The sequence below is a fragment of the Myotis lucifugus genome, unplaced genomic scaffold (assembly GCF_000147115.1).
Source record: "Myotis lucifugus unplaced genomic scaffold, Myoluc2.0 scaffold_207, whole genome shotgun sequence".
Classification (NCBI taxonomy): Eukaryota; Metazoa; Chordata; class Mammalia; order Chiroptera; family Vespertilionidae; genus Myotis; species Myotis lucifugus.
The window spans coordinates 1,653,537-1,668,511 of NW_005871255.1; the positions used below are offsets into that span (position 1 = coordinate 1,653,537).

The 14,975-nt window shown below is 38.7% G+C and overlaps 1 protein-coding gene across 23 annotated transcripts in view; it reads right to left on the reverse strand.

Moving 5' to 3' along the window:
- NUMB (NUMB, endocytic adaptor protein) overlaps positions 1 to 14,975 on the reverse strand; it is a 132,537-nt gene that overhangs the window by 11,744 nt on the left and 105,818 nt on the right. For all 23 annotated transcript variants that reach the window (XM_006097614.2, XM_006097617.2, XM_006097611.2 and 20 more), the window contains 2 exons: positions 4,300 to 4,374; positions 1,810 to 1,950 (listed from right to left, as the gene is read on the reverse strand). In XM_006097614.2, coding sequence (XP_006097676.1) covers positions 1,810 to 1,950; positions 4,300 to 4,374 — 216 coding nt within the window. The remainder of the gene's footprint in view (positions 1 to 1,809; positions 1,951 to 4,299; positions 4,375 to 14,975) is intronic.

Consider the following 14,975-nt stretch of genomic DNA (forward strand, 5'->3'; position numbering starts at 1 on the left):
ACACATGCAAAAGTTAAAGCAGTTTGGCTCAGTGGATAGAGCGTCAGCCTGCGGACTGAAGGGTCCTGGGTTCGATTCTGGTCAAGGGCACATACCTCAGTTGCAGGCTCGATCCCAGGCCCTGGTCAGGGCACGTACAATTGATGTGTCTCTCTCACATCGATGTTTCTCTGTCTCTTCCTCTCCCCTCCCACTCTCTCCAATAAAAACCAAAAAACTGCTTTTTGTTTGTAAGACTTCACATGACAATAAACTGTTAAGATTTCAGTGACTATAAAATGTAAAATTTCACATGACTGCTTAAAGACTGACAGACTTATTTTTTATGAAACCACATGAGTTTCTAACTTTTTAATAGGATGATATAAGGGTAGGCGTGAAAGCATAGAATAGGAGAGAGTACCGAAGGAGTCTTAGAACCCGTTTGCATTTGCACACAGCTCTATTATAAGGACAGAGGTATAGGCCAAGGAAGCTTATTCTTTCTCTTTAGGTTTCAGGCAGAAGTTCTTGAAGACAGAGCCCTCCTCAAGCCCCATCCCAGACCCAGTTGGAGAAATAGCTTTAATAATAGTCACTATTTAAAATTTTTTTTTATTGATTTCAGAGAGGAAGGGAGAGGGAAAGAGAGATATAAACATCAATGATGAGAATCATTGATTGGCTGCCTCCTGCATGCCCCCCGGATTGAGCCCGCACCCGGGGCATGTGCCCTTGACCAGAATCAAACCTGGGACCCTCCAGTCCACAGGCTGACACTCTATCCACGGAGCCAAACTGGCTAGGAATAACAATCACTATATTGAGAGCAGTTACCATGGGCCAGATCCTATGCTAAGAGTGCTTAAATTCATTAATGTAAGTTAGTTTTTGCAACTGTTATCTCCATCTTATAGCAGTGGATACTAAGACTTAGAGAATGTTAAGTAACTTGCTACAAATCCCACAGCTAGTGAGAACCAGAATCAGGTCTGGAACCCATATCAGATTCAGAGCCTGAGCTCTTAATATTTGTTTATACCACTGTCTCCAAGAACTTAAGAAAAAAAAAATCTTTTGGTCAATTTTAGAATATGGTCACCACTCTAAGGTTAAACCTTGCCAAGGATGTATTAAGTTGTAACCTTTGTGAATGGCTATTCTGCCTCATTCTGTCTGACTTTTAAAAACTCAGAAATTATACACTCAATGCTGTACTATAACTATAGTTAAAATCACCATCAACATGTAAGAGACATCTTTCATATTAGAATTTTAGGTAATTTACATGAAGGATGATACATTAGGTTATTCTCTATTTTTAAACAAGATGAAAAATTTCTACCATGTAACAATTTCTAGCACACTCATTATACCATAATTTAGTATTTCTTTTTAATTAATTAGAAATACACTCCAACTCAGTTCTTTCATTTGTAGTGGAGTTTCTTTGCAAATAAATTTATGAGCACCTTTCAAATGCCAATATCATCTACCCAGATGTCTTAGCAAATAAATACATGTAAGATCTTGAAAATGGTTCTAATAATGAAAAGTTTCAAATAAAGTGTAGCAGCCACCCTCCCAGAATACTTCTACTTTCCTTTAATGACCATGGATCTCACCTAGTCAGTCATCTTGCTCCGTGAGTTGCAAGGTCACACCAAGAGTGTGGATTACTTAAATAAAAGGAACGAAAGCAGACTAGTGTAGGCACTTCCAAGCACTGTAACAGCACGTACTTGTCAAGTGCAAAGTGATTGACTGAGTCAGACCGGAAGGAGCTTTGCTGACTGAGGCTAGTCATGATGAAATCCAGGTTGAACTCACCGTGTCCTTGACAGCCATGAAGCAATGACAGATCCAGCGCCGAGTGGTGCCATCACGACATATGTAAGAGAAGGCTCTATCAAAGTTTCTATCTGGTGCACAGAAAGAAACTTTTTCTATTGTCTGGTCAACTATGAGGTCCTTGAAAAAGGGAAACACAAAGGAACAGAGAATTATGAGGTTATTCAACCTTCTCAGAAAAAGCACAGAATGTTCGTTTTATAATACGGAATCCTCACACCTAATGCACTGAACCTATGGAATAGCTGGATCTGAGGCCAGCAGTCTGAATACTAAGAATTTGACCTTAGAGAGATCCCATGAGGTCCTTTGTCCAGAGGCCTCTCTCACTTCATCTTCATGTTCTAAAACATATGCTTGCTGATTATAATTTTATTATGGTAGAGCCCATGTTCAATGTGCAATATATGTAAATCAATATATTTAATCCAATTTCCATATAACTTATTTAATAACATCATTCCCCAAATTTCTATTTATTAACTTACTGATGATTAAACTTTGAGGACTTTCTGTTTATATACTTGCTGAATGACCCAGTATATGCACAGTATAAACATTACACAAAATATTCTTAAAAATCTGGAGATTCTGAGGCTCTTCTGTGTGATATTTTCATGGCCTAGAATGCCTAGGTGCTGAGATGAGGCTGTAAAACACAAAATTAAATCAAATGGCTTTTATGTAGGATTGCTGAGAGTTCCTGTTGCTCCATAAACTTGCCAGTCAATTTTTTAAAAATTTGCAACTCTTGCCCTGGTTGGGTAGCTTAGTTGGTTAGAGCATCATCCCAATACATCAAGGTTGTGAATTCAAACCCAGGTCAGGGCACGTACAAGAATCAACCAATGAATGCATAAATAAGGGGAACAATAAATTGATGTTTCTCTCTCAAAACAAATTAAATTTTTTTTTAATATTTGAAAATAAAATTTTTTTGGCAGCTCATTATGATTTTATTTTGCATAACTATGATTACTATAAACTTCCTCTTTAGCAAAGAAATTGTCTTTTGGGTTGTCTGTAATTTTCTTATTGTATGTAGGAGTTATTTATATATTCTAAATATGATCCCTTTATAGACTATACAGATTGCAAAATTTCTTTTCCACTCATAATAGGTCCAAGAGTGACAATCCACTGATTATTATTATCACTCTGTGTGGAAAGAACTAATTAGTGTCAGTGCTATAAGCAACCACCAGGGGGAAACAACACTTTCTCATTATTATACAAAGCAATTAAAAACAGCCTCCATGTACAAATTTCATACAAAACACTTATAAGTTCTTAAAAATAATCTAAATAAAATGATCGTTGTTTCCAAGATCCATGTACATTTAACACTACCACTTCTCTTGAACTTAAGAAAAAGCCTTTGATGGAAGGTCAAAATAACTAAAATGCAGTTATATTAAATCACTTAAAATGTATCTGGTAAGTTACCCATCAAACTGCTCTTTACTGGTCAGACTTTCTCCCAAGTCAGGTGACATTTTAGTTTTTCTGAAAAACTGCCTTCTTGCTAAAATTTCTCCAGACTTTAGGTCTCTTAGGAAATTTAAATTAATGATTAATATACTTATATAACACTATATGCTCTCTAAGGGAAGAGTCTATGTCTCTAATCTTATTAATCCTCACCCGAGGATATTTTTCCATTGATTTCTAGAGAGAGTAGATGGAGAAGGAGAGACAGAGAGAGAGAGAGAGAGAGAGAGAGAGACATCAACTAGTTGCCTCCTGAATGCACACTAACCAGGGCCAGGGAACTTGCAACCAAGGTTATATGTCCTTGACCAGAATCAAAACCAGGACCCTTCAGTCTGAGGGCCGACCCTCTATGCACTGAGTCTAACCTGCTAGGGCATATGTCTCTATTCTTATAGGTATGTAGGATCACATTCTTTCAAATGCAAAATGCTACTTCTGATTTGAGATATTGTGTAGATTCTAAGTAAATGTTAATCTAATGAGTCATTTACTAGTTCTTAAGATTTCATTTAAATTGGGTTTTCAGTTAAATAGTAATCAATTCAAATATCACTTTCTAAAAACAGAGTTCTGCTAAGGAACAAGAAGAAATTTCTAATGTGGTCCATCATATTTAAAAATATTTTTTAAACTGTGGTAAAAGGTCCATCATCTTTTACATCAAATTTGTGGGGTTAAACATTTTTTTTTTTAAATGTGTAACAACAGAAATAGAACTCAGATCTTAACATTAAGTGAAAATGCTTGGTAGGCTAAACATGCTGCGTCATGTAGGGCAAAATGCAGAGAGAATTCTATTTTTTATAAGGTAAATGAGTAACTAATTGGCTTCCTAAACATTAACTAGTCTCAGAAGATTGTACTTTGGACAAAGTGAAGGATACAGAGTGACTACAACTGCTTAATGGCACTATAAATGATCATTAGGAATTAAAAAGACGTATGAGCTTACATTTAAGCTTGTAAAAGTTTTACCTTAGTTTTTTCATCCACAACTCTGAGTCCATCTGCTGATACCCACAGGACTGCCTTAACAGCTTTCTTTCCAGTCTTTTAAGAGAAACCAAAAAGAAAGGAGAGAGACACACACATATAATGTATATTTTAAAAAGTCATCTTCCATAGAAAACACTGACTTCTGCCTTCCAAAATTCACATGTACAAATGTAGTCCAGGAGAGGTGCCCAAAGTCATACATTCAAACCAAACTGCAGAAACGTTCAGGAAAAGACAAGCCAAAGCCATTATTTTAGAAACGCAATGCAAAACAATACAATAAAAGTAAGTACAGGGGAGGGGATATATTAAAACCAAGATAACACGTTCCATAAAGGGCAAAGAATTCATAAGTAGATTCTTCACTCATTTAAAAAATAAACCAAGAAAATCACAAGTCAGATAAATTTAAACACATAAGGAGTTACACCACAAGTAGCTTCTACGAGTGTATTTAGAGTAGGAAGTAGTACATGAGTCTAAATTGAAATGCTGACCATTCTACTACCGTGTGACCCCATGTATACAGCAGGACCTTGATCATCTGAAATTTTCATGTTAAAAACCCAATAATTTTTCATTCTTCCTTTAAACCATTATTTTTTTCTTCCAGGATTAAGACAGAACTAGTTTAGTTTTTAATTTGACATTAAATGCATGGAGACATTTTGGAGACACAGGAGAATTAAACTGTTGAAAATATTGTTATAACATGAATTCTTTTTACTGCTAAGAAAAGACTTCTTTTGCACATAAGAATCACATGGGAAAAAGCTGATATATGAGATTTCTCCTGTGATGGAATGAAAACAGGAGAGTGGGAGTTTGTAATAGCAATTTAACAGATTTCTTTCTTTCTAACTGCTCCAAGGATATGAGCAAAATAAAGCAAAAGCAAAGTGAAGGCTGAGAATAGATATCAAAACACCATAAAAAGTATATATCAAAAGGGATCAGGTACTAAAAGTTGGAGTAGCAGCTTCTAGAAGGGACAAGGAAAGATAAAGAAACGTCTACCATTCTCCTCTGTGTGTGTCCAAACCCAACACTCCTTGGTAGGAAAGGAATGGCCTTATTTGAATGAGCTGTGTGATCCACCCGGACTCATCATCTCCATCACCACTACACACCTGAGGAGAGCCTATTATATGCCAGATAGTGGAAATACTGTACTTGAATTCACACAGCCCATTGAAAGGTGACACTCAGATAAACAAAAAATACAGTGATGAGTGCTAAAGAACTGAAAACAATCCTATATAATAAAACCCTACTACGCAAATTGACTAAAAGGCAGAATGACCAGTTGCTATGACGTGCACTGACCACCAGGGGGCAGATGCTCAACGCAGGAGCTGCCCCCCAGTGGTCAGTGCATTCCCACAGAAGCTGGGCTCATGGCTGGCAAGCACAGTGGCAGTGGTGGGAGCCTCTCCCTGCCTCCGCAGCAGCGCTACAGACCCCTCGGTGGACATTCCCTGAGAGGTCCTGGACTGCGAGAGGGCACAGGCCGGGCTGAGGGGACCGCCCCCACCCCCAGTGCACGAATGCCATGTGCCGGGCCTCTAGTGTATAATGATATCAGAAAGCAGGCATGGTCAAATCTGTGGAATCAAAGAAGGTTATTCAAAGGAGAAGACAGAACTGGGTACTAAAATAATTTTTTTAGATGTCCCAGATGGGGGTAAGGAGGGAGGGAACTGACAGAAGTAGTGGACATACCAGGCAGAAAAAACAGCAATACTGGACATGGCAAATCTGGGCTCTATAAATATTGGCTTGAAAGTATGATGAGTGAGCAAGGCATGGTGGGAGATAAAGAGTAAGAAAGGCCTAGGCACGGAGGGCCTTGTAGGCCTTCTAAAGAATTCCATCTTAATTCTGGGGGCAATTAGGAGCTACTGGAGGAATTTAAACACAATTAAACAGATTTTCATTTTTAAAACATCACTCTGGCAGCAGGGGAGAGGGGTTGGAAAGAAACGGATAGGAGGCAAAAAGACCACAAGATTTCAGGTGAGAGAAAATGAGGTTGAGCTTCTTGATTAAGACTGGGATGGAGAGGAGAAAGTTTTACCTAGTAATTGTAAGGGAGAAGTTGAGGATTCCTATCAGGTTCCTGGCTTGGGTAACTGGCTAGAGAGGTTAACTAAGAAAGAAAATAAAGGAGCCTGGCTGGTGTGGCTCAGTGGTTGAGTGTCGACCCATGAACCAGGAGGTCAGGGTTTGATCCAGGTCAGGGCACGTTGCAGGCTTGATCCCCAGTAAGGGGCATGCAGGAAGCAGCCAATTGATGATTCTCTCTCATCATTGATGTTTCTATCTCTCTCTCCTTCTCCCTTCCTCTCTCTGAAATCAGTAAAAACATGTTTTAAAAAGAGAGAATGAAAGAGATGCAAAAACAAGTTTGAGAAGGGGAAGAATAAGACTTCAATTTTGGACAAGCAAAATTCGAGATGTCTGTGCAACATCAAGGTGAAGATGTCCAACAGGTAATTGAAAAATAGGTCTGAAGCTCAACAGAGAACTCTAGATGGAATTTTAAATTTGAGAGACATTAATCATGGGAATAATAGAAGGGCCAAGGCTAGAAGAGACTATCAATAATTAAAGAAGTAGGAAAAGATGAGTTAAGTCCTTGAAATATAAGAAAAGAAATAACCAGAAGGACAGGAAAATGGGTGATTGAAACTAAGGGAGAAGGGTTTCAAGAAGTAATGGGGTGGTCCAAAATGTCAAATGTTGCAAAGTGATCAAGTTTGAAAAGATGTGAAAAGTGTCCATTTGATTTAGCAATGAAGACACAATATAGTGATAGAGGTTGTGTGGTTAGTTTTATGTGTCAAATTGGCTAGGCTATGGTTGCTCAGTTGTTTGGTCAAACACAAGTTTAGATGTTGCTGTGAAGGTATTTTGTAGGTGTGATTAACATTTACAATCAATGGACTTTAGGTAAAGGAGATTACCCTGATAATATGGTGGAAGAGGACTAATCCAATCAATTGAAGGCTTTAAGGGTAAAAACAGAGGTTCCCCCCCGCCCCCCCCCACCCCAGAAGAAATTCTGCCTGAAGTCTGCAATACTAAAATTCTACCTGCGTTTCCAGCCCGCTGGCCTACCCTACAGATTTCAGACTTGCCAGCCCCCACAATTGTATGAGCCAATTCTTAAAATCAATACCCACTCTCTAACTAAATATATGTAGAGATAGATAATCTAAATACATATGAAAGAGAAACAGATGGTGGCTCTGTCTCTGGAAGGTCCTGATTAATACAGAGGTGGAAGACAGACTAGAATGGGCTGAGAAGCAAATGAAAGGCAAGAGTCATGGAGTATTAAATATGCTCTTTGAAAAAGCTTATTTACAAAAAGGAGGGGTATAGGGTAATGGGGGGAGAGGCACATGATCAAGGGAAGTCTTTAAGAATTGTGATAAACTAGCATGATGTACCAACAACAGAATGAAGATAAATATGAATCTAAATTCAGTGCCACTATTCATAAGCTCAGTAAGTTATGCAGTCTTCTGAGCTTCCATTTCTTCATCTGTAGCAGGGTTGGTAAAAGGATCAGAGATATATGCAGTACCTGGAATTTAACAGGGTAATGAATAATTGATAGCCATTTATCATTATGTTACTAATAAACTTGAAAAAAAACCTCCCAACAGTAAAGCTTCTTGAAAGAGTGATATCTTCAACAACAAATCATGCTTACATGCTGAATGGGAAAAGCGGTGGAAAGATGGAGACTGAAAGCCCTCCTAGAAAGAGAAGAATAATTTAGAAAACAGAATCATCCAGGAGGTGGGATGGGATGGGACTAGAGTACAAGTTTTAGACAGAAAGAAAGATGTCCCCTTCCTTGAAATGGAGGGATGGAGTGAGGCTAAATAGAAATGAAGATAGATTTGTAAAGGAGGGAGTGGCAAATTGAGGAAGTTTACTTGAGAGAGCCACAAATTTATCTGTGAAGGAAATGAGATCACTTGCTTTACTTGGCTAGCGAGAGGAAGGGAGACATGCAGAGTAAGAGAAAGAGTGACAATAGCCGTCTGGAGGCAGTATAGCACAGGAACTCAGAGCACAAACCCTGAAACCAGGCTGCTCTCTGGGTTTGAATTCTGGTTCTGCCACTTACTATATGACCAAGGGCAAACTACTCCACTTTTCTATGCTTCAGTTTCCATACCTGTATAATGATGCTAATAATCTTACATACCTCATGGGATTATTATGAGGATTAAATGAATTAACATATGTAAAAAGTTTAGAACTAGGGTGGGTCATATAATTTTCTGTCCAATCTGGGACCCTTTTGAAAGTGAAACAGGTGTTACATTGGGACTGTTCCAGGAAAACTGGGACAATCATCATCCCACCAACGGTAACTGCCCATATTTAACCAACACTTAGGTAGCAGTCAGAATTCCGCTAGAAGGTAAGTTCTGTGAGGGCAGGCTTGTTTCCATCACTGCTATATCCCTGGAGCTCAGGACAATGCCTGGTACAGAGCAGGAGTTTGAAGGAATAAATGTGCTAAATATCTGCTGGAGGAAATAGGAAACTGCTGATTAGTGACACAGAAGACTGTCACTGACACTGAAAATCCTGTGTAAGAAATTTAAATTTGAAGTTTTATTCATCTTCTTACTGATTACTACGATTATAGCCTGCAATATTCAATATCTGAGCCAATAGATAAATATACTTCAAGGAGTTGGGAGGCTGAAGGTGGGAAAAATAAAAGGCCATTTTAAAATGGGATTGTTCCCCATTTATTGTCCTTATCATATATAGGGAATTATAACATTTTCTTAGCCCAATTATACTGTCATAGAAACATGTCTATTTTTGAGGCATGCCTTTTTCTTTTTCTTGAGAGGAAGGGGGAGAGAGAGAGAGAGAGAGAGAGAGAGAGAGAGAGAGAGAGAGAGAGAGAGAGAGAGAGAAGCATCAATCAATGTGAGAGAGAAATATTTATTGGTTGCCTCCCACACACACCTCACCCGGATCAAACCCACAACCTGGGTATGTGCCCTGACCAGGGATCGAACCAGCCACCTTCTGGTGTACGGGATGAAGCTCCAAACAACTGAGCAACACTGGCCAGGGCTTGAGGTATGTCTTTAAAATGGTGGTGTGCTAACCTATCAGTTAGGCACTGTATTTGTCATATTTCATGGCCTCTGATCTCTCTAAAGAGGGGAAGAAAACAAATATAAAGTCTTTCTGTATTTGTTCATACACCTGGGTGCTGGTACTAAGATGTCACTCTAGTTTGCCACTTACACCAGGTACTGAGATACTAAGGCTCAAAGAACCTGTAGCTAAATTAAGTTCAGACTTCCCTCCCAGATTCTATAGTAGCAATGCTTCTGTATTATTTGTGAACTTTAGTCTTTTATTCTGATAATATAAACTAGGATTCCTAAGAAACTTTTAGAAAATGATAAAAGTCACAGAGAGAAGGTAAAAGTTTTTGCTTTTGTTTGCCCTAAAACTATACACTTAAGCTAATCCCAAGGAGCTAAAAACAAGTTAGCTAACCAAACAGCAATAAAATAAAATAAAATAAATAAAATAAAAATGACTAAGTATAAAGTGTAGAATTTACATACATCTTAGTGATGCAAACACCCTTTTTTTTTTTTTGAGAATAAAGTAAGTTTATTCAGGTTGAGAAAAAGAAAGAGGCCAGGTCGTGGGTGCTGCTATGAAAAAAGCGAAAAGTACACGTCCACTAGAGAGTGAGTTTGCCACAAACATCTCTTTAAAAAAAAAAAAGACTAGTTACTACTTCAGAAACTAATAACAATGAGGTAGGGGTAATGCAGGTGAGAGACATTCAGAATTATTTCATCACCACTGTTCCAACACTTTCTATTTTAATAATAATTTCAAGGTTATAGGTAGAATTCACACTGACTAGTGTCAATGTACAAAAAACACAGTTTTACAGAAAAGAGAAAATTGCTTATTCTTTGAGGGAAGAAAATGAATCTAACATGGAGAGCACTTCGAATTTAATTGGTGAAATCTGAGTAGAAGGCTCAAGCTCACCTATGAGTGAAAGATGACAAATGTAAGTATAACTTTCAGGTAACCACTCAACTCTCTAAATATCCAACTTAGAATTTTAAAATTATCATCTGCCTTAAATACCTTTTACTATGGGTAGATATAAACCAACACAGAAATTAAGCAGGCTGATATTGGAGGAAATTATAGCAGGTAGTGAGTAGATCCATTACACTTTATTAAGTCAGGAAACTTACACTGCAAGAGAAATGCACAGGCAATCTTAACATGAAAACACCAGTGAAGAAACACAATGGTTGTAAAAATAACACAGAAATAATAACATAAACAAGCTCAGTTCACTGTAAGATCACTTTCTCTAAATTTAAAAGCTACTCACAATAAAAGGCAATTGAAATAACTAATTACAATAAAGAATGCCATCTCCCTATCTATAAACCTATCTCCAGTAGACACCATTTTAAAAAGAAATTGAAAAAGGATGAAGATCACAAGTTAGTGATATCCTCAGTAGGCTGAAAGATCCTTACAGTTGATCTTTCATTTTACATATTGGTGTTAGCTAGGAAAATTCTTCAGGTCTCCAATTGGAGACATAAGTTTTTAAATTGTTTAAATCAAAGATTGACATAACTTTTTATGTGAAGGACCAGATAAATATTTAAGGCTTTGCAGGCCATACGTTCTATGCCATGACTACTTAACTCTGCACTGTAGCACAAAAGCAGCCATAGACAATAGTAAACAAATGGACATGGCTTTGTTCCAATAAAACTTTATTCAACAAAACAAGTAATGTGTCACAGATGCCAACCTGATATAAATCATTGTGATCGCTGAAAAGTGAACATTAATTAATCTTTTTGAAAAGGTAATTCATTATATTAAAATCTTAAACCTGTTTAGAATTATGTCCCTGAATCATTTTTCTTTTCCATTTTGTTGTTTTCAAATGTGTTTATCTCCTATTATTTTAAACTATGACTCAGATCTCAGTTGCTTTCCAACTCTAAAGTTCTATGATTCCCAAAATCCCAGTGAGGTAAGAGCATGCAATTAAATAACATAAACAGAAGTAATATTTGGAGGCAAAACAATTCTGCTGGGCATATAAGAGCAAAAAGGTTAAGCAGATGTCCTTAGGTAAGCCGACGTAAAGAAATGCTATCAACACACATGGGAGCATAATTTGGCATAGCTATGAGGTGTTACAAAGCAACAGCAGCCACCAGTTCAGGCAGCAGGGGCAGAGCATGTCACTCTTTCTGAGTAACAGAGATTTGCCATTCTAGTTTACAAAGCTTTCTGCTACAAACCAAAGAGGCCATCAAGGTACCCAATTTGTAGAGAATCATGGATTAGTCTTTTTGTCACACCTACACACAGATAACCATCATTACAGAGTAATAATATATTCACAGACAACCATGATATGGTGTGCCTTGTAATAAATGAAGAGACTTCTTTCCTTTTGTAGGAAATGTGGCTTCATTTTAAAACATGACAAGGGCCTGAAAGTCTTGTAGTTTGATGACATTTGAATTTCTGAATGTAATTGTGTAATAAACAGATTTTGTCTTATAATTCTAAGATACAGTGAGTATTCCCCAAAGGACAAAGCAGTGAAGGGAAAGAAATGCAGCTTTCTCCAGGATTTGAGACTGGCACTATCTCTCTAATGACTGCTTCATTGAAAGTGCAGTAAGTTTTCATCTGGGATACCAATATATACTATTTCCTGCATTTTCTTAACTGAGAGAGGCCTTTAAAAGCATTTTTTTGGGGAAAATAAGGATGGTAGCATATCATGAACCAAAAAGCAAAGGAGAGAAATTTGGAGGCAATTTAGCTCTCCTAATTTGCCAAATCACTTTTAATTGAGGAGAGGGGGAAAACCCATGAATTATTCTAATATTAAATTCATATTTCAAACGTTTGTAATAGCAGAAATGAAAAATCCACAGGCATCTCAAATTTAATCTCTTCAAAACCAAATTCATCATACCTCTTCTCACAATGAATGATTTCCCCATCCCTTGGTCATCCATGCCTGAAACTTGGGTCTTATCTTCTGTTTCTTTCGTATATCCCTAAGTTAAATGAATGATCGAGTTGGTCTCCTCCTCCCGGTGATTCTGTTAATGCTGTTCCTTCTGTCTGAAATGCCTTTCTCTTTTAAGTTTAACTGGAACTCATAGTTTTAAGTCAGCCTTAGGTGCTATTTCCTCCCAGAAACTTTCATCACAATCTCTCACATTCTTCCTTTGCTCTATTGCAGTGGTTCTCAACCTGTGGGTCTCGACCCCTTTGGCGGTCGAACAACCCTTTCACAGGGGTCGCCTAAGACCATCCTGCATATCAGATATTTACATTACAATTCATAACAGTAGCAACATTACAGTTATGAAGTAGCAACGAAAATAATTTTATGGTTGGGTCACAACATGAGGAACTGTATTTAAAGTGCCAGAAGGTTGAGAACCACTGCTCTATTGGTACGTTAATGTTACACAATTTGCTAACCATTTTTTAAATGTCTGATTTCTCCCACTACAAGGTGAACTTGAAACCAGTGTATCTGTCATTCATTCATTTTTTTTCATTCACTAACTCAAATATTTTGGAGCAATTACTATAGACCACCTACTATTCTAGGCATTGAAGACTCAGCAGTGAACAAAACTTTAGATGAGGACCTCAGTCCTCAGAGAGTTATGTTTTAGTGAAGAAGAGATGAACAATAAGTAGAATGTGTGGTATGACAAATGGTGATATGCCCAATCAAAGAAAAATAAAGCTAGGAAGGGAAATAGTGTGTGTATATGGAGGAGCATGGTATTAGGAATTTAAAATAGGGTCCTCACTGAGAATGGGGCTTTTGGACAAAGAATGGAAAAATACAGCAAGTGCAAAGGTTGAGGTGGAAGCACACCTGGTGTGCTCAAGGAATAGCAAGGAGACTAGCTAGTGTGGATGGAACAGAGGGGTGAGAGTGAGAGTGGGAGAAGACAGGAAAAGGAACAGAGGGAATTCATGTATAGTGGCCTACAAGGCCCAAAAGGCTCTGATTAGGTCAGGAAACTACTGAAGGATCTGGGACAGTGGAGCAACACAATCAGACTCCTGTCTTAGAAAGATCACTCAGGCTGATATCCTGAGAACAGATGGCAGGGGAGCAACAATGAAAACAGAGGAAACAGAACACTACTGCAATGATTCAGCTGAAAGGAGAAGCTGGCTTGGACCAGGGCAACAGTGGTGGAGATAGTGAGACAGAAACTGTTGATGGAATGGATATAGGATATAGGAGAGAGAGAAGTAACGATAAGATCCAGAATTTTTGACTAGAGCACAGAGAAAGAGTTGCTGTATATGAGTTGGGGAAGATGAGGGGAGATTAACTTGGGAGAGAAAGAATTTTGGTTAGTGTGCGCTATCTGGTGTGAAATGTTTAATGATGATGATAACGATACCTAACACCCACTATGGCAAAGTTTTATACACTTTGCTTATACTTAGTCATTTAATCTTTAAAACAATCCCATGAGGTTGGTATTATCATTATCTTTTTTAAAAATAGATTTTTATTGATTTCAGAAAGGAAGGGAAAGGGAGAGACAGAAACATCGATGTCAAGAACCACCAATCAGCCGCTCCCTGCACGTCCCCCACAGGGATCCAGCCTGCAACTCGGGCATGTGACCTGACCAGAATTGAACTGTGACCTCCTGGTTCATAGGTCGATGCTAAACCACTGAGCCATGCTGGTGGGCTATTATCTTTTTTTTTTCATAGATGGAAAAACTGAGGTACAGAAAGTTAAGAACCTTTCCCAAGGTTACAAGCTAGTAAGTGGTTGAAACAGGATTAAATGCAAACAATCTGGCCCCCCAGATTCTGTGCCCTTGACCTCTATTCTATACTGCTTCTAATATATAAACCACTATGGATTTTGGGGAAGATGTCTGGAGATAAAAATTTCAAACTCACAGCACTAGAGACAATATTTAAACCCATGACACTATGAGATCATCAAGAAGAAGTAGAGTTAGAGAAGAGTTCACAGAGGTAGGCAGCATTATATATATATGTATACACACACACACACACTAGAGGCCCGGTGCACAAAAATTTGTGCACTCGGGGAGGTCCCTCAGTTTGGCCTATGCCCTCTTGCCGTCTGGGACCCCTCAGAGGATGTCCACCTGCTGGCTTAGGCCCGCTCCCTGGGAGATTGGGCCCAAGCTGGCAGTCAGACATCCCTCTGGTAGCCCGGCAGCCCTCAGGGGATGTCCACTTACCAGCAGGGAGCAGACCTAAGCTGTAGTGGGACATCCTTAGTGCTGCTGAGGCAGGAGAGGCTCCCGCCACCACTGCTGTGCTGGCAGCCATCAGCCTGGCTTGTGGCTAAGCAGAGCTCCCCCTGTGGGAGCGCACTGAACACCAGGGGACAGCTCCTGCATTGAGCATCTGTCCCCTGGTGGTCAGTGTGTGTCATAGTGACCAGTCATTCCCAGTCATTCTGCTGTTAGGGTCAATTTGCATATTACCCTTTTATTATATAGGATAGAGGCCTGGTGCATGGGTGGGGGCTGGCTGGGTTTGCCCTG